The 20,089-nt window shown below is 40.3% G+C and overlaps 1 protein-coding gene across 1 annotated transcript in view; it reads left to right on the forward strand.

Annotated features, from left to right (window-relative positions):
* Positions 1 to 20,089, forward strand: part of AHI1 (Abelson helper integration site 1) — a 148,862-nt gene that overhangs the window by 83,295 nt on the left and 45,478 nt on the right. Inside the window, exon 19 of the mRNA XM_075267926.1 lies at positions 6,118 to 6,229. Coding sequence (XP_075124027.1) covers positions 6,118 to 6,229 — 112 coding nt within the window. The remainder of the gene's footprint in view (positions 1 to 6,117; positions 6,230 to 20,089) is intronic.

Raw genomic sequence — 20,089 nt, forward strand, 5'->3', positions numbered from 1 at the left:
ATACTGCTGGAAAGCTGACAGTGCGCTGAATTCAGCGCACTGTTGGCTTTCCCGATCTGTGACCGGTGTAAAGTGCTATCGGTCCCGGGACCGTAGCGCTTTAGTGTCAGAAGGGCGTTTCTGACAGCCAGGAACGTCCTTCTGCCTCGCGGCGCCTATCGCGCTGTACAGTGTGAGCGGGGAGGAACGCCCCCTCCCTCTGCTCACACAGCTCGTCCATAGACGAGTGTTATCAGGAGCGGGAGGGGGGAGTTCCTCCCCAGTCTTAGAGCACAGCGCGATAGGCGCCGCGAGGCAGAAGGACGTTCCTGGCTAACTGTCAGAAACGCCCTTCTGACACTAAAGTGCTACGGTACCGGGACCGATAGCGCTTTACACCGGGCACAGATCGGGAAAGCCGACAGTGCGCTGAATTCAGTGCACTGTCAGCTTTCCAGCAGTATATAAAACTGCATGTGCCCGATCTGATGAAAGGTCCTCTTTAAGTCATTTTTACAATCCATGCTAGAAAAAGAGATCATGCTGTGATCATGTGACTTATGAAGAAAGTGAAAGCAGGATAAGGAAAGACAATATGAGTAGATAGCTATTACTGCTGAGGGGCTGGTCTTTCAGACAGTATAACGAGTTAAGAAAACAAAATCACTAAAGTGTTCCTTTAAGGCTTTAATTAACAGATCCTCCTTTTCATAGTTGAAATAGAAAGCATAATGAATCCTATTGACTTTAACGTTAAAAAGGAACTTCAGATTTCTGCTTTTTTTGTCTCAACATTTCACGCTGGACTTTTTATAGGTTTATTAATTTGTACCTTTCCTAAATACAGCATCTGTTCCTCTGTTTATGAATCATGTAAATATATTTAAAAAAGGAAGTGTTTTGAATGAGTATGACCATTTTGATATGGAAGTAAGCTTTATTCTTTTATTTACATTAGAAGGTATTTCCATTCTGATGTTATTGTGAAAGTATTAGAGTAAAGTTTGCATTTTCTATAGCAGCATACATATGCAAAAACTTGTGATGGCTGGGAGATTAAAATGTGTTCCATATAGAGAAATTACAGCAAACAAAGAGTTAGTGGAGGCTTAAAGGGGTATTCTCATGACGCTTGTTCACTAACCTGCAGGCTGTTGTGCTCTCTTCACTTCCTGCTTCTCTCAGCACATAGGTGGGCGGGGTTTCACTTGCAGAGGATTGGTTGTAAATGAATTAACAATCAATTATCACAGTGTGAAGCTGATGAAGCAGAGCTGGATTTGAGTCAGTTTGCATTACATACAGAGGTAACGGACTCCCTATCTTAGCCCTTATCAGCCAAATCAAATTAAACTGACAAGAGCTCAGAAATCCCGGAGATCTCACCTCCCCTATGTGTGTCATTTAAGTAGCGGAGCTTCTCAAACAGCTCAGAGCTGCTCCCAGCCCCTCCCTCCCCCTCTGAGAGCAGGCAACTACATCACTTGACAAATGAGCAGATAATCCCAAGGGCCATAGAAACGGAGTGTAAACAATGAAGTGAATAAATTAAGATAGCGGCCAAACAAAGCAGTTTTGATAAAGCAATGCATTTAGGAAAAGTCTTAAATCCACATAAACTAGCAGTATAGATAGGATCCTTGTGAAGGGACAACCCCTTTAATTCAATTGTAACTTGAAGTGATATCAATATTTATGCGTTATGCCCAAAATAATTCTACTATTTGTGTAGATTTGATCATATATTCAATTTATAGTGATGTGGAATGCACCTACAGGTAGGCAGTGGAATAGGGTCCTAAACCTTCAAATCCTACAGATTCCACTCCCGACAGTTGCAAGATTCTTTATTAAAATTGATGTATGTGAATAGGTAGCGTATTATGCAAATAATGCAGTAACGTTTCAGCCCTATTACGAACTTCCTCAGACTCTATGTTGTATCTGTGGGAGTGTATGCAAAATTAATATAGAATAATAATGAAGTTGTAGCTCCAGCACGTGACCACATTAAGGGTTTGCAGGTGTGATGTTGGAGGTATCACAAAGGCTTGGTTAGAGAATGATGCAACTATGGCTCCAACTAGACTGTAAAAACGGACTTAAAGATATGGTTTAGGGGATATCCTGGATAATGTGGTAGAGCACCCTCCGCTTCTCACATACATGATGCCATAGGCACACCACTGGACCCCAGGGATAAGGTAACCCCCATCATTCCTAACATAATATAAGTGACTTGTGTATGTGAGAAGAGGTGGGTACTCTACCTCACCATCTGATATTCCCTAAACACCATCAGGCACACCATTGGATCCCAGGGATAAGGTAATCCCCTTCTTTCCGAACATAACTTAAGTGACTTATGTATGTGAGAAGTGGAGGGTGCTCTACCACATTATCCAGCAAATCCCCTAAACCATATCTCTAACCAAACCTCCAACATCACACCTTCAAGCCCTTTATGCGGTCCTATGCTGGAGCCACAACTACATTATTAATCTATATCAATTCTGTATATACTCTCACAGATAAGACATAGACTCTGATCAAAGGCCTTAATAGGGCCGAAACGTCACTGCATTATTTGCATGATACACTACCTATTCACGTACATCAATTGTAATAAAGAATCTTGAAACAAATTCTATCTGAAGTGGAATCTGTACTATGTTGGTCATATTCAATGTTACTGAGGCTTACAAGCAATATTTATCCTATTGTACATAAGAAATTTCACCAGAAAGTAGTAATTTCCCTTACATTTTATGGAGGCTTTCATTGTGTAAGTTGAATCTAAAAAATAAAAATACTTAAAGAGGACTTTTCGTCACTTCCAACATCTCAATATCTTCAATATTTGCCACTACACTTATTCTGAAATGTCTTCTCTAGCCCCCACCATTCCCAAATAATCAGTGTAATTAGTTTAACCCCCTTCCTGCCTGAGGCATTTTTCAATTTTTCTTTTCTTCTTTTTTTTTGTATAAATTCTTTATTTATAAACAAACAAGCAATAAACAAAACAAATGTATAACAGGGCCGCGATATTCCACCCTATACCTGCAAAGTATTCAAGTTATCTCATCCAGATGGACGGAGCATACACCTAGCACCAGAGCAAAAGCACATAGGGACAAACAATAGGATAAGACTAACACAGCACAAAATACAGGGAAGAAAGGAAAGAAGAAAAAAAAAAAAAAAAAGGGAGGGGGGGGGTATTGGGGAGTAGCTCTGTGATCTGGCCAGGAAACCAGCAGTCATGAAAGCATATCATCCAACCAGGTCTTTGTACATGCGGGTACCTTGAAAGAGAATCCACGGGGTCCAAGCCTCCATGTAGGCCTCTCGTGCATCTCACAATGACACAGTGAGGTCTTCCGTCACCCTAATGTCTTCCACTTGCAAAGCCAGTGGCGGAGGGAGGAGGGATTGGTGGACTTTCAAAGGGCTGGGACATGCCCGGCCGGCGTTGATCACATGTCGAAAGGCGGACCTGCGGTACGCGCGAAGAGGGAGGTCCGAAAAATGGAGCAGGCAGAGGGCCAGGTTCAATTTTCATCTCCCTGCCTTCCATAACGCTATAACTTTTTATTTTTCTTTTCACACAGCCATATGAGGGCTTAAAGTTTGCGGCTCAAATTGTTCTCCATAATGGTACCATTTATTGTTCTGTACAATGTGCTGGAAACCTGGAAAAAAAATTCTTAATGGGGAAGAATTGGAGAAAAAGTACAATTGTGCAACTTTCTTACAGGCTTTGTTTTTACAACATTCACTTTGCAACCAAACTGACATTTCACCTGTATACTATGTTTCGGTATGATTCCCGGGATACCAAAAATATATAGTTTTATTTACATTTTAACCCCTTAACACAAATTCAAAACTTTGCAAAAAAACCCTTTTTTTTTTTTTTTTTTTCTTAAAGTTGCCATATTCTAGCACCTGTAATTCTTGTTTATATTTCTGTGTACGAGAATGCATAGAGCTTCTTTTTTTTTGCATGGCCAGGTGTACTTTTAAGTTATACCATTTTGTGGAGTGTCTATTGGTTGCTTTTTATTAAAAAATTTTATCAGTGAGAAAAACTGCAAATCGGTACTTTTTTTTCCTGATACATTATTTACCATACAGGAAAAATATTTTCATAACTTTGTAGATTGGATATTTTCGGACATAGGGATACCCAATGTGTATATGTTTTAACTTTTTTTTTTTTTTTTAAACTTTTGTTTGTATTATAGGGAAGGGGGGTTGATTTTAATTTTAATTTTTAATTTTTTTTAACACTTTATTTATTAGACCTTCTAGGGGTCTTGATCACTAATGCAATGCATTACAATGCCAACGCACTGCAAAATGCCAGCAGCCTGTCATACAAATGAATACCAGACAGGCCTGGGAGCCTTCAATAGCCTCCTAGCGGCCATGGCAATGGATGGCCAACTCCAGGTCTCATTCTGGGTGCCTTCGATCCTTGCCAAAATGGTGGTGTTCATGTGCCGAGGTGAAAATGAGGGATCCTAATTCCTGAAAACAGTGCGGGCACTGGTGCGATGTCTCTGCTGTATAATACCTCTCACCTCCTCTCAGCTCCTGAACGGCCGCTATATTTAAATACCTGACATCTGCCGTACTATTACGCTGGCTGTCAGGAAGGGGTTAGGCACCTTATATGCTAATAAGGCCTTCTACTATCATGAAGGCAGTTTTGGAATGTATACTCCAGTCCAGAACCACCCACTCGACAGTAGAGAGCCTAGTTAGCATATTTGGTGCTGAAAGTAACATCACCGATTGCGCAGGAACAGTAAAGAAGGAAATAAAGGAAGAGAAAGATAAGGTAGAGAGACATTTCAACTGCGTGAGAATCAGCGGAATGATGCTTATTGAAGGTTGCAAAAAGTTGTAGAAGGTGGTAAAAGGTCCTCTTTAACCTTTTAAAGACCAAGCCAATTTCCGTTTTTGCTTATTTGTTTTATCCTCCCCACCTTGCAAGAGCCATCTTTTTTTTTTTTTTTTTTTTTTTTTTATCATCATGTGATGACGTATTGTTTGCGGGACAAACTGTACTTTGTAATGGCATCATCCAATACCTTGTACAATGCCCTGGGAAGTTGGAAAAAAATCAGAATGAGGTGGAATTTGAAAAAAAAACTGATTTGCCACAATTTCTTATGGGTTTAATTTTTACGGCTTTTACTATGTGGTAAAAATGACATATTACCTTTATTCTGCAGTTGAGTATGATCACAGTGATACCAAATTTAAATAGTATTTGTAATGTTCTGATACCTTAAAAAATTAAAAACTATGCAAAATAGAAAAAAATGTTTGTATCTCCCTGTTCTGACACCTGCAACATTTTTATAATTACAAGTATGGAGCTGGGTAAGATGTCTTTTTTATGCGGGACAAGATGTCATATTTATTGATATCATTTGGGGGAAAGTCTGATGGTTTGATCACTTTCTATTCAATTCTTTGTAGGAGGGTAAGTCTTGAAAAAAAATCGGCATTTGGCTACTTTGATTCCCCCCCCACCACCACTTTGATGTTCAGCACATGGCATAAATCTTTTTATATTTTAATAGTTTGGTAATTTCTGAGCACTGGGATACCTAAAGTGTTTATGTTTACGTTTGTTTATTTTTATACACGATGTGGTGTGCTTTGAACTTTTTGAGAGGTTTTTTTTTTTTTTTTTTTTTCCTAAATGTTAGCATCTGCAATCGGTGTTGGCACCAATTGCCGCTGTTAGCGGCGGGTGCCAGCAGTATTATACAGCCGGTATCCGCAGTGTATGGAGAAGGCTCAGCTCCGTACAGAACCTTGCGATCAATGACATACAGGTATGTCATTGGTTGTTAAGAGGTTAAAGCCAATTTCTCACTTTTTAATAAATGAACTCAATTTGGCTGTTTAGCTGAAACCGTAAGGAATGAAGTCAGATGCCTCCACCCAGCACTCAGTCTTTTTAATCACTGATCTGTGGCAGTGCGCCGCCAAGTTTCTGCTTCTTACATACGCTCTGATATCTAATAACTATGTGTTGTAGTTACAGGACAAAAGTTGTAATCTCCTCTATATAAAGACTTCAGTTATTATTTCTATTTATTTTCCTGTTTGCAGAGTGAAACCAATGGCTTGCTACCTGTCCCTTCTTTATTGTCACCACATTCTAAATTTCGACTTGCTGGAACAACCAACACGCAGTTGCAGCCTCTTGGTACCAATGTACAGGGTAAGATTGTTGTATTCTCTAACATTGTTTGATAATCTAAGATGATTATTTGGCATGCTGGAGGAAGCTTATTGCTAGGTACAATTTTATCATTTCAGTTTCAATATGTTTTCATTACAGTTTTAGAAAATATAAAGATTAAGTATTAACGTGATATTACTGAATACATATATATTAAAAGGGAATATATATGTACTATATCACTTTGCAATGTATTAGGGGATGCGATCTTGTTCTTGATGCTATGTTCCCTGCTTGCAGGTTCTTTAAATAGTCAATAACTTCAGTAGAAAATATTTCTAGAGGAAAAAAATAAGACGGCGAACAGTGGGGTGTAGCTGTATGCAACAAGCTCTTCCTACACAAAAAAAAATGTCCAACTAATGTAAACTATTTTAAAGTGATGGAAGAAAGGATTTATTTTATCTTCTCTTGGGTGTTGCAGCCTTTCTTCTTTTATAAAATATATATATATATATATATATATATATATATATATATATATATATATACACACAGGTTCAGGTGTTTAAAGAAACACCTAAAATGCCACCTTGTCCGTTGGTGGCAGCGAAAGGGTTAAGAAACAATTACGGAGCAAGGAGGACGGTTATATTTTGTACTCCTATTCCACAGCATTACCTTGTATGATACCCAGCTGTCTCCAGACCCTGATAAGTACATCTGACATGTTAAGACACAATTATGTGGCACGGAGTGGGAATTATTTAGATAACTGTAGTATTTATTATTCCCAATCACAGCACCACATGCTGTGCTACCCAACTTTCCCAGAAACGTAAAAGGCAAATCTAGAAAACTTTGGCTATATGTCTGAGAAATCAGGGGGATTTAGGTGGTACATGTAGTATTCAGCAGTCCCTATTATTGCATTTTGCAATTTGTTAGCCAGCTTCTGTTTACCGCCTCCGGCTCTTCTTTCCCGTTCGGCCACAGGAAAATGGCGACGTACATGCGTCGTCGGCGCTTTTTGTAGAAAGCGTGACAGGACAAGAAAGAAGAGGTGGAAACCAAGACGAAGGCGGCGCTAGATAGTTTTCTCGCAGCAAACACATATATATCTAGTGTATATCTCTTAGGTGTAATTAGTTTTTATTAAATTTTTCATAAGAAAACAGGTTAAATGCACAATACAGAATACAGGCAATGGTGCAAACATCACAACAACGCGTGTGCTAGTGGACATACAAGTCCAAAACAGGCAAAGGAGGAGAAAAACAGGGCTAAAAGAAAGAAGGAAGGGAGAGACAAAAAGACACCTGGGAACACACGGACATCGAAGGGGGAAACGAGAGGAAAGGGCAGAGGTCTCCAGGACAGGGGGGGGGGGGGGGAGACCAGGGAGAGTCATGAGAATAGGTTAGAGAACTTGGATGACTCCCGAAACACCACCCATGGCAGCCAGAGGGTCTCAAACTTAGAGGAGGTAGGGGAATCTTCTGCAACCAAGGCCTCCATCTTCCTAATGAGGAGGAACTCCTGGAGCCACTCCATCGAAGAGGGGGTTACAAAACTATGCTAGTGGTGCAGTATAACCATACCGGTGGCCGTGAGAAAGTGATGCGGGTGGTCGCTCTTTACCTGAGATATCCTAGCTGGAATGAGAGAAAGCAGAGCCAGTTGAGAGAAAGGGATCATGTTCTGTAGTGTATATCACATAGATAGATAGATAGATAGATAGATAGATAGATAGATATGTATAAAAATGAGTTTGTCTGTCCTCCCTCTGATGTACCGTTCCTGAGACACAGGAAACTAACATTCAAACCTGCAAGTCTTTTACTCACATTCCAAATGCCATACACATGGTCACTCCACATGCACAATTCAAAACTGATATCCAAACTGAGATACACACATCAGAGGATTAGATACACAGTTCAACACATATTAGAGCAGGGGTGGGTAATTAATTTTCCCATGGGGCCACCTGAAAAATAGTAACGGTTCTAGAGGGCCAAGTGCGCCGCAGCAAATTTAGCTCCACCCACTTCTCCACTGACTCCGCCCATTCACAGTCATTTTTCCATGTGCCCCACAAAGTAAAATCCTCCTACAGTCACCCTAACATTATACACCCCCACATTATAACGTTTCCCTCCAAATGTCCCACAGTATTAAGTCCCTCTCCTGGTGCCCCAGTATAAACTAGCAGAAACTAGGGGGGGACATTAAACTGGGGCAGCTGGAGGGGGACATTAAACTGGTGGCAACTAGAGGCAGACTTGTCCTCCTCCAGCTACCCCCCATGGTTTAATATCCTCCTCCAGCTGCCCCTGTTTAATGTCACCCTCCATCTGCCCACTAGTTTAATGTCCCCCCTCCATGTGCATTCAGTTTAACTGCCCCTCCTACATCTGCCCCTAGTTCCCCCTCTTGCTCACACATGCTGTCTCTTCTCTCTTTATCATCCAGCAGCCCCCCATTGCCGGCAGTTTGCATCAATCACACAGTCCCGTGTTGCTCCGCCAACTAACGAGTCATAGCCTATCCTGGTGATAGGCTGTGATGACATCATCATAGGTCCTTGAAAAACCTTCCACTAGCTATGCGGGCCAGATAGAAGTAGTCAGAGGGCCGGATGTGGCCCGCGGGCCGCACATTGCCCAGGTCTGCATTAGAGGATTAGATACACAGCTCAGCATACAGTATCACACATCAGAGGATTCGATAAACAGCTCAGCACACGTCAGAGGATTAGATACACAGCTTAACACACATCATCACACATCAGAGCTTTACTCCAGGTTTCCATAACCACCCAGCCATTTTTCTTCCCTATACGTCAGCTTATAAGGGACAGGGCACTGTAGATGACACTGTTACTGTTTACTCCAGGTATCCATAACAACCGATCGAAAGGTTTTTCACTGATATACAAACTGAAATACACATACTGTAGGTCAGCTTTAAAGGGGCAGGGTGCTGTGGATGACACTGATACACAAGGTCACATACAGAAAGCTTTACTCCAGACTTCCATAACAACCATTCGCAGGTTTTTCACTAATATCCAAACTGAGATACACATGATTACATGACTCTTATAGACCAATGGAAACTCGCAGGTTCTTCAAGTCTTGACATACACACAGCTTTACACCAGGTTTCCATAGCAACCAATCTATTTATGACCTGTATTAGTCAATAGCAGTTCGCAGATTCTTAAATATTCAGTCCTATGACATGTATCAGCCAATATAACTTCACATTTCATTTACCAGGTTTCCACAGCAACACAGCCATAAATAGACTGTACCTATTCTGGACTGCCATACTGGATGTCAGCATTCTTATAAATTGAACCATATTTAAATTACACACAAACGACATATAAAATAGACCAGTGCCAATTCTTATTGGGCCACTACACAAACAAAAAATTAAATATACCCGGGCAAAGCCAGGTCATTCTGTTAGTGTAGCATATAAATGTCTATATGTACATCTAAGGCTTTGGTCACATCTTCATCAGAGGAAGACTGCAAGACTTTATCTTCTGACAAAATGATGGACAACCTAATGAATACCCAATGGACAACATTATAACCATATGATGGATCTAACCTTGTCGGGATTCTTTTCCTATAACAACATAAAATTATATGATGATTAAGATGTGGATGTAGCCTGATTCAGATTATAGAAAGAAGATCTTTGATGAGTGCTGACTCATTTTCAAGAAGCTGCCATTGACCTGATATGGGCAACATGTATTCACTGACCCAGTTTGGTTGAGTCATTAGATTACTGAAAGAACCTGAGAAACATAAAACACTGACGACAACAACAAAATAAAGCAGTCAATATACACATCATTTTGTCTTATTTGCACAACTACGGTTATGAAGAATACATCAACATAGTGCCTAGAATGGAGATAATACTGGGAGCTGTGTGTTCTGATAAACATCTGATCTGTGGGATCCTAACAGTCTGAGATCAGTGAGAGCGTAATACCCAGGGCCCCTACTGATCAACTGTTTGAAGGTACTGTGGTGTGACTTGTGCACTTTTTAAATTGCACAGGATCTGAGCTGATCACCTGGATGCGCTGCACAGAAAGGGTCACAGCAGGCTCTACCTGCTCAGGGGGCTAAGGGCCTTTGGAGTCCAGGGGCCACTTCTTAGGGCCATTTTCAACTCTGTGGTTGCTTCAGCCATCTTTTTCAGTGTGGCCTGCTGGGGGACAGAAATAGACTTGACAGGCTGATCAGAAGCACCAGCTCTGTCCTGGGGAGCTTGGGACCCAGTACAGGTGGTGGGTGACAGAAGGATACTGTCCGTGGTGAGCTCCATGCGAGAGAATAAATCCCACCCCATGTATGAGACCTTGACAGCACTTGGCAGCACTGTAAGTGACCAACTGCTTCACCCCAAGTGTGAGAAGGAGCACTATCGGAGGTCCTTCCTCCCAACCGTGGTCAGGCTACATAGTTTACATCAGGCTACGCAGAGAATAGTAATAATAATAATAGTCTGTAATAATAGTGCACAACTGAAAAAAAAATTCTTCCCTAGAGCCTTCCCCACAGTATAATGCTCTACAGTATAATATGCTCCGCAGTGGCCCCCACACAGTATAATATGCTCCACAATGACCCACCCCTCAGTATAATATTCTCCACAGTGGCCCCACACACATTTTAAAATGCTTCACAGTGGCCCCACACACAGTATAATATGCTCCCCACAGTGGTTCCACACAGTGTAATATGTTCCCCACAGTGGTCCCAAACAGTATAAAATACTACCAAGAGTCACCCTTGAGCCATTTCAGGCGAACCCTAAGAAATTTGTCAGAATTTGGTGCTAAAATTATACACTGGGGTCGCCTCAGACCCCAGAATATAATAGTCGGGGGCCCAGAGTAGGTAATGGAAAATAATAAACACCTTATCTCACCTATCCTGGGCATCCTCACTCCATCTGGTTCTCTGCAGCATCCTCCTCCTCAGTCCTCCTAATCTCAGGCTCCAGTAGTGAGTCATGGGGCACATGACCTTAATCATAAGCCAGAAGAGTCCTAAAGAGGATGCTAGGAACCATCAGAAGCCCAAGAGAGGTGACTATAAGTATTTGTTATTGGAAAGGGGCCTAGTGATTAACAAAATGTATAGTGTTTAGGGACACAGACTTTCTCTGATCGCTATCATGCAGGGCCCTGGCTATCTCCAGCATGGCCTCGGCCCCGTTCCACTCTGTGCCTGGTTGTGGTTATAAAATTTAGAATAAAGCCCAGCCTTTCAAACCAAAAATAAATCCTTAAATGCTCTGATGTTTACATGTGTAGCATTCAGGGAACCTATCTGCTCTCCTGATACATGTAGTGCAGAAAAAGGATTTTGTTGGCACCAGTGGAGCTTACTGAGTAAGGGAGCTCCTTCAGGTCACGGTCCCATGTAGCGAGCATCAGCAAAAAAAGCCCTGGAAAAGACTGTGGCAGAAACGCATCGCGGTTTTATCTGCAGCATATTTCATAGAAAGTCCACAGAGTTTCCCTCTGCAAAGTTTATACCCGTGTTATCTCTATGTGGAATTTGCTGGCATCTCCTTAGGTGTAATTGACATGCTGCGTTTTGCACAGATTTTCGTCTCGTTCTGTAGAACAAGACATACTATGAAAATATGGCGACACTATTTGTGTTTCGTATGATGTCATAGAAATGCACTTACTTTATACTAGTGCTGGACCTCTGGCATATGGAGTCCAAAGTATAGTTCTCTAGCTGTACATATTTATTACCCATATGTTGCAGATCATTTAAGTTCAGTGTTAATACTGGAATTTCCTATTACGTCTCTGAGAGGGAGGAGCAAAATATTTAAGATCAGCAAGAATAAGCATGTGCTGAAGTAAAATTGGCAGGATATAAGAATAATTCCATTTATCACTGTAATTACCTGAATGACACTATAAGGGGGATTTCCACTTATGATAATAATGATTATTACATTAGATCTTTAAGCTTTGAGCAAGGACATGTTTTGCTACTATATCATAGATTACAAGATTGCAACACTTTTTTTTTTCACAAAACAGACCACTATTTTTTATCAAACCAGGTGATCTAATTTTTGAGATAAAGATATGTTCATTATGGAGTACATGAATATTTGTGTCTTTTGCCTTGCAGCATGTATGTTCCCATAATCTCATGCCATTTTTTTTTTTTTTTTTCATTTTATTATACCTGGATACTATTTGAAGTTGTAGGATTTTATATTTAGCCCCATATCTACACTGTCTATATAATACAATATTGAGAATTCTCCAGATACATTTTTAAAAATAAAAAAGGAAAGATGCATAAAATTAAACACATTAGTATACTGTACAAGTGATACTAGGTTCACACTGTTCATTTTTCTGGCCTGGGCAAACACCTTTAATCCAAGTTGGCAGTTTGTCAATTTTAAACATGCCTGGAAAAAGAAAATCTAATTTATTGCAAACAACAAGAGCTATGAAGGTAGCCAGAAGTCAACAGAGTTCTCCTCAAGCAGAGCTGAGGGAGATCATCAACGCCCACAACACATGCATTATATGGCGTCGCAGCGAGCTGCTGAAATGCCGGAACAATTACAGGCATAGTGCGAAGAACAACTTCAGTGCCAGACCAACTTGAGAGCTGCCGAAACGCCGGAGCAGGCGGATCATCAATGACAACAACACGCTCATTATATGGCATACCAGCGAGCTGCTGAGATGCCGCGACAATCACGGGCACAGTGCAAGTAACAAATTCAGTAACAGGCCAGCTTGAGAGCTGCTGGAATGCCGGAGCATGCGGATCATCAACACCAACAACATGCTTATTATATGGCTTCCCAGTGAGCTGCTGAGATGCCGGAACAATCTTGGGCACAGCACGAGGAACACATTCAGCGACAGGCCAGCTTGACAACTGTCGAAACTCCGGAGCTGCTGGATCATCAACACCAACAACACGCTCATTATATGGCATCCCAGCAAGCTGCTGAGATGCCGGAACAATCACAGGCATGGTGCGATGAACAAGTTCAGCAGCAGGACAGCTTAAGAGCTGCTAAAATGCCGGAGCAGGCAAACCATCGACGGCAGCAATTTGCTGAATATAGGCGGATCATCCATTCCAACAATCCGCAGACGAAGTCGCGGGCAGAGGCTAGTGTTCTATAAAAAGCAAAAAAAACTAACTGCCCCTATCCCACCAGGAAATAATTCAAATGAAGTGCAAAAACATGCATATTTGATTATATGAACACATGTTAATTGCAGATTATTTTTTTAATTTATTTATTTTATTTTTTTCTTTACAGAAAAAGACTATATACAGATGTAGCACGGTTAAACCAAACTTCTGGTTAAACTACTGCAGGCTGATATATCTTCACAGAAGGCAACAAAAAACAATGAAAAGTCATTGCATAAACATTTTTCAATGACTTTTCATTGACTTTTGTTGTCTTCTATGGTAAGATATCACACTACAGCAGTTTAACTAATGGCAGAAGTTTAGGTTAAAGGGATTGTCCCATTATGGACACTTATACCATATCTATAGGACAGACAATAAGTGTCTGATTTAATGATCACCCCAGTGATTAGGGTGATGGGGGACCGAAAGCTTGCTTGACCAACACTTCATTCACTTATATGGGTCTGCGGGCCCATAGCAGTGAATTGCACGCCAGTCATGCAATCACATGGGCATGGAACCTGGTGATCAGGCCCCTAGTGTCCAACACTTATTCCCTGTCCTGTCGACAGGGACGGGACAGCCCCTTTAAATCTGCCACATCTGTATATGTGTAATATATGTATCTGATAGATTGCAATAATCTTCAATTAACTCTGTGCTGCCTGATGTGTGGCCCAGTTTGCAGTGGAATGCACTTGGATGACATTCCATGATGTAGTTACCTCTATGGGAGCTTTTGGTGTGTTCTGCCCTATTTTCCTCAGATGAAAAAGTCCTGCAAGCAGCCACCCGGTGGATCCCATTTTTAGGAGGATTGGGTTTCCATTTTCCGGGTCCCCAAGTGGCCCTGGAGAATGCTAACCAGAGCGCAGGTGTGAACCTAGCATCAGTCGCTAATAGACCTTATGCTGGTACAATTCATTTTCATACAGTTCATGTCCGTTTAATCGGAATGCTGCAGGGACTTCTCCACTGTTTGAGACCTCTCCTACCCTTGAAAGACCGCCAATCTTTGGTACTTATTAACCCTTTAAATGCCTTAGTCAATAGCGACTTCAACTTTTAAATGATGTTGGAGGAAATACCCTAGGGGATTAAAAAATACTGGTAAAAAACGTAATAATGTTTCATTAAAAGAACAAAAAAGGGTAAACAAAATTTTAAATAAAATTACATATAATGTTTTATGAAAAAATAAAAATGGCATGATACACATATTGAGTATTACCTTATCCATAACTACCCGAGCAATACAACTGTAATACTATTTCCCAATATGGCGCACATAAAATTTGTTTTTCAGCCACCAAAAAAAAAACATTATATAAAGCATTCAAAAAGTGTTATGTTCTCCAAAGTGGCATCAATAAAAATTTGAGGTCTTCCTGCAAAAAAAATAACCCATCACACAATTGACTGATACAAAAAAAAATATTTGAAAAAGGTTTTCCTATGCAAAAGTAATAAAAGTTATATATAAAAAAAATTGGAACAGCGAATAAATGTATTATAAATAAATAAATGCATTTAAAGAGGACCTTTCACCAGTTTTGGGCACATGCAGTGTTATATACTGCCAGAAAGCCGACAGTGCGCTGATTTCAGCGCACTGTCGGCTTTCCCGATCCGTGCCCGGTGTAAAGAGCTTACGGTGCCGGTACCGTAGCGCTTTACAGTCAGAAGGGCGTTTCTGACCATTAGCCAGAGACGTCCTTCTGCCTCGCGGCGCCTATCGCGCTGTGCTGTGGAGCGGGGAGGAACGCCCCCTCCCTCTGCTCACACAGCTCGTCCATAGACGAGCATTATCAGGAGCGGGAGGGGGGAGTTCCTCCCCGCTCCACAGCACAGCGCGATTGGCGCCGCGAGGCAGAAGGACGTCTCTGGCTAATGGTCAGAAACGCCCTTCTGACCATAGAGCACTACGGTACCAGCACCGTAAGCTCTTTACACTGGGCACGGATCGGGAAAGCCGACAGTGCGCTGAAATCAGCGCACTGTCGGCTTTCTGGCAGTATATAACACTGCATGTGCCCAAAACTGGTGAAAGGTCCTCTTTAAGCCACAAGGTGACATAGTACAAAGAGAGAGTTGCACAATTACTTTTTTTTTCTACTCCTTCACAGAAAACATTAATAAAAGCTAATCAACTAGATGTATCAACCCTAAAATAGTACCAATAAAAAGACTACAACTTGTCCCTCTAAAAACAAACAAACCCTCAAACAGATAGATTGATGGAAAGATTAAAAAGTAATGGCTTTTCGGTATGTAACAACAAAAGATCACAAGAAATAGTTTGGTCATCTAAATCTAAAATTTTGATTGACGCATGTGCAGCATTTAGGCACAAATAGATTCAATATAGGATTACTATAGATCCAGTGAGAACCAGGGATCTACCACAAGAAAAGGGTCCTAAACAAAGCGACTTTATTAACATAACTATAAAACTGGTGAAAAAAGTGTGTTTTAGAAGCCCAGTAAACGCCTAGTACACATATAACTGATGCTATCCTTGTTCATTAACCCAGGAGCTTAGTGGCCACCATAGCCACTTGGTTTCTGATTTATTCTAATGAAAAGACCTGCTACTAATTTCCTGGATCCGGCACCATTTTGGGGAGGATTATTAGTCCTTGGAACAAGATCTGGGGCAGGCAATACATTGCCATGAGAGCTTGAAGCCCATTAAAGACTTCCAGTCTTGTCTGGCATTATCTTTAGTTACAGGCTACTCTAAGCAGCCTGTAATAGAAGAGTCAGTTGGCAATGGATTGGCATTATAATAAATCACATTAGTGATTTGACCCCCCTGGAGTTCAAGACCCCTAAGAGGTCTAATAATTACTGTAATAATTGTGCCAACCCATAGAATATAGGATATATAGGACCTGTCATTTTGGCTGCTTAGTAAATGCCGCCAAACACTAAGCCCTTTAGAAAGTCACATAAACCCACTTTTTCTCCAGTTTCAGCCCATTCTTAATTTTGTTTCAGCTTTCTATAACATTGTACAGAGTAATAAATAGTACAATTAAGAAGTACAATTAGTTTTGCCAACATTAAGCCCTCAAATGGCTCTGAACGTAAAAATAAAAAAAATATGGAAAAGTGAAAAATGGGCCTTCAGAGCTAATTTGCATACGGCAATAAAGTTCTTTTTGACTGCAACTGACAGATTGTTAAATGAGAGAAAATATATATGAATATGTATAAAGACCTAAATATGGGCATCATATTTTAGGGCACAATGAGCCGATAGACCTTTTAGTAACTAATTGGCAAAGACAGTAGCTTTACTCATCAGTGTAGTCTAATTTGGTAAAACAACATTTATTGCCAAAATGTGTTATTCTGCTGAAAATATTGCAGATTCTTTATGTACTGTATCAATGTAGTCCAGCAGTTGTGTGTAATAAAACTGACCACAAGATGGCACTACTTCAAAGGATGTCAAACGCTTTTGTCTTTGCTGTATACTGTATCATATATCTATTTTTTCATAGTTTTTTCATGTTGAAATACTTATGCATTTTCGATCCATCTTCAGTAACTGCATTTTTCTTTTAAGTTCAGTTCTGATTATTTATTACTTGCTCCTACTACTGACTCAAGTGGGTGTATAACATTGTGTATAGATGAAAGAATGAGGCATGACTTGTGATTCGATTTATTCTAGGTTCACACTAGTGTTTGGGTCTCCATAGGAAACTACACTTAAAATTGTTGAGAGAAAAGTCCTGCAAAGAGGTCTTTTCTCTCTGCCAGTTTCAGTCTAAAAACAGCGTAAACCCGGCGGACCCCATTATAATCTATGAGGTCTGTGGGTTTAAATATGTAACTGCTTTTTAAGCAGACAGAGACTCTGTCTTTTGAGTCCCCATGCGAACCTAAAGGACGGAAATCCGAATGCCATTGTGAACCTAGCATATTACCTAGGTTTGCACTAGTGCCTACTAGCATTTATTTTAATGGTGTCCGTGGTTTCAAAACCAAAAGCAGCAGAGAGAAAAGTCGTCCATGTAGGATTTTTCTCTCTGACAATTTTTTGGCGGTTTCTGCAACGAAGTCTCAAAGAGACTATTGACCCATGGGTGTCATCTGCTAATTTCTATGAACCTATATCCTTTCGTTGATGTGCTCCCCTTGTTTTTTTGTTTTTGTGGATCTTAGGTCAAACACATTGAAAAAGGCTTACGTAGAATTTATGTGCAATGTGTTCTCCATCAACCTTGCAGGTTTCCAAAGAGCTTTGCATTTTCTTTGTCTACACAAAATAGGTCTATCACTACTTTTCCAAGCAATGTATTTCACAAAAAGGTACAAAAAGGTTCAGCTCACCCACAGGTTGATATCAGACATCGGCTTTTCAATGGTTAAATTCTTCGGGGTGCACGGCAACACACTCTATTCCTTGAGTGTAATATCTCCACGGCAAAAACAAATTTCTCCGGCAACTCTCCGATGATAAAATATAACTTTTAATCAGAAAACATCATAAAATGACAAAAAAATTTGATGTCGATCACAAAATAAAGAAAAAAAATGTAAACCCCCTAAAAAACGCAGACGCGTTGCGGAACCATCGTTCCTTCCTCAGTGCATGCTCAAAATAGAATGACCTGGGTTAATATAGGTTTCTCACCCATCTCAATTTCCGGTGTTAGGGAACCACCCTAGTCATCTTTGCAAATTATTCGTCACCTGGACCTGAAGCTCCACTAGTTATAACATATGCATATATACCTAAATATATCTATTTTACTCCTGAACCCTAATTTATTATAAGGATACAAAAGAACAACATTCAACCTTCAAGGTTTTCTGATTAAAAGTTATATTTTATCATCAGAGAGTTGCCGGAGAAATTTGTTTTTGCCGTGAATGTATTTCACAGTCTGGCTACCCTCCATCTAATTCTAACACTTTTCAAATGATCTTTCTTCTCTTTTAGCAAACAAACAAGATGGAAGAAGGCTTTTGTCTTGTTTTTAACATTAAAGTCAGTGATGACGGATGCAGATAAAATGTACACCACTTTGCAGCTATCATTTAGTTACTTCTTCAGAAAACTGTTCTATTCCTATGAAGGATTCGAACAGCAGACTAGAGAGTAGAAATACGAACCTAGCTTAAACCTATCTTTCCCTTCTTATGTCCTGCACGTGCTGCTCACTCAGGGGGCTCAGTTCTATGTATTACTTTTTATGCTGTTATTTACTGCTCTTCCATCACAGGCAATCAGGTCAGCTAATTGCAGTTTGCTTACAAAGGCTTGGACAGTGTTTTTATCTCTCTATGTAAACACAAAGATAATATTGAGTTTACTACTAGAGATGAGCAAACACTGTTCGGATCAGCCGATCCAAACAGCACGCTCCCATAGAAATGAATGGAAGCACCTGGCACGCAGACTTTGCCGGCGGCTTAACCCCCCCCGTGTGCTGGCCGCTTCCATTCATTTCTATGTGAGCGTGCTGTTCGGAACAGCTGTTCCGAACAGTGTTCGCTCATCTCTATTTACTACCAGTCTGTGTAATGTACTATACGTTTACTGTGCATGTTTGCTCCACATTACTATAGATTTCTAGTAATCATAATAAAATAATCTCTCATGGTAAAGGCCATGTCTATACATACTGCTGTACATTTTAGTGACCTGTCTATCAAACAGTCAAAGCCTGCCCACCAGTTTGTGGAAGAATACAGGAAATGAGAAAAAGAGACAGCAGGCAAACTGATGAAAAATTGAGATGGGAGTAGAATCGTTATGCTATTCCTTTGTGAAGCTCCAAAAATCATATTTTTAGATTCTGTTATAAATCTCTGCTGTATTATATATCAATAGATAGCATTTTGTAATAGCAAAAAAAATAAAAGTGAAAATTATTTTGTGAACTGTAAGTTGTTTTTTTTTTGTAAGGCTATTGTACCAAAATTTTCCATTTTAATGCAAATATTGATAGTAATGTTTATGTACTTATCTGTTCTGCCTTGCAGTCAGTGATGATGACAAACAACCTCTAGTGTTTGCATGAGATTAGCTGTAGTGTATAGATCCATGTTTTTCATTATCCCCCTCTCTCATCACCCCATGCGCACTCTATGAATATTGTGACTGTGACATTGAATGGAAAGATATGTTGACTTACTGTATTTGATTTTGATACAGGATCTATCTGGCATCTCCTTGCCCGGGCAGCGAACCAATTCTGTAAAGGGAAACTTTTTTTCTCTTATTTGTAGAAATTTGTAAATTAGATATTGTTAGATTTATCTGCCACAGCACAACTATATTTCAAGTCATTGGCCCAAAGAAATTCCTGCTTTATGACCTGTGGCTTTGTCTTTTTAACTTTATAAAAAGAAAGGACAGGATGGAATTGCAGTAACCAAATCTAATCAACTATCTCCATTTAATGTGCTACAGATAGTGGATACCAGCCTTACCACTCAGACTGAGTCTCATTGCTGATATGGTGTTGCCACTTGATGTGTGTACCTTTTGTATATCCCTGGGTTTCTGCATTAGTTACTAATAATATGTGATTTGATTGTTATCTTAGTCACAAAATAATCCCCCAAAATAATTGCAAAATACCAGGACATTGTAGCATACCATGTTCAAGAAAGTCAGCAGTCCATGACCTGAAGC

The sequence above is a fragment of the Leptodactylus fuscus genome, chromosome 3 (genome assembly GCF_031893055.1).
Source record: "Leptodactylus fuscus isolate aLepFus1 chromosome 3, aLepFus1.hap2, whole genome shotgun sequence".
Classification (NCBI taxonomy): Eukaryota; Metazoa; Chordata; class Amphibia; order Anura; family Leptodactylidae; genus Leptodactylus; species Leptodactylus fuscus.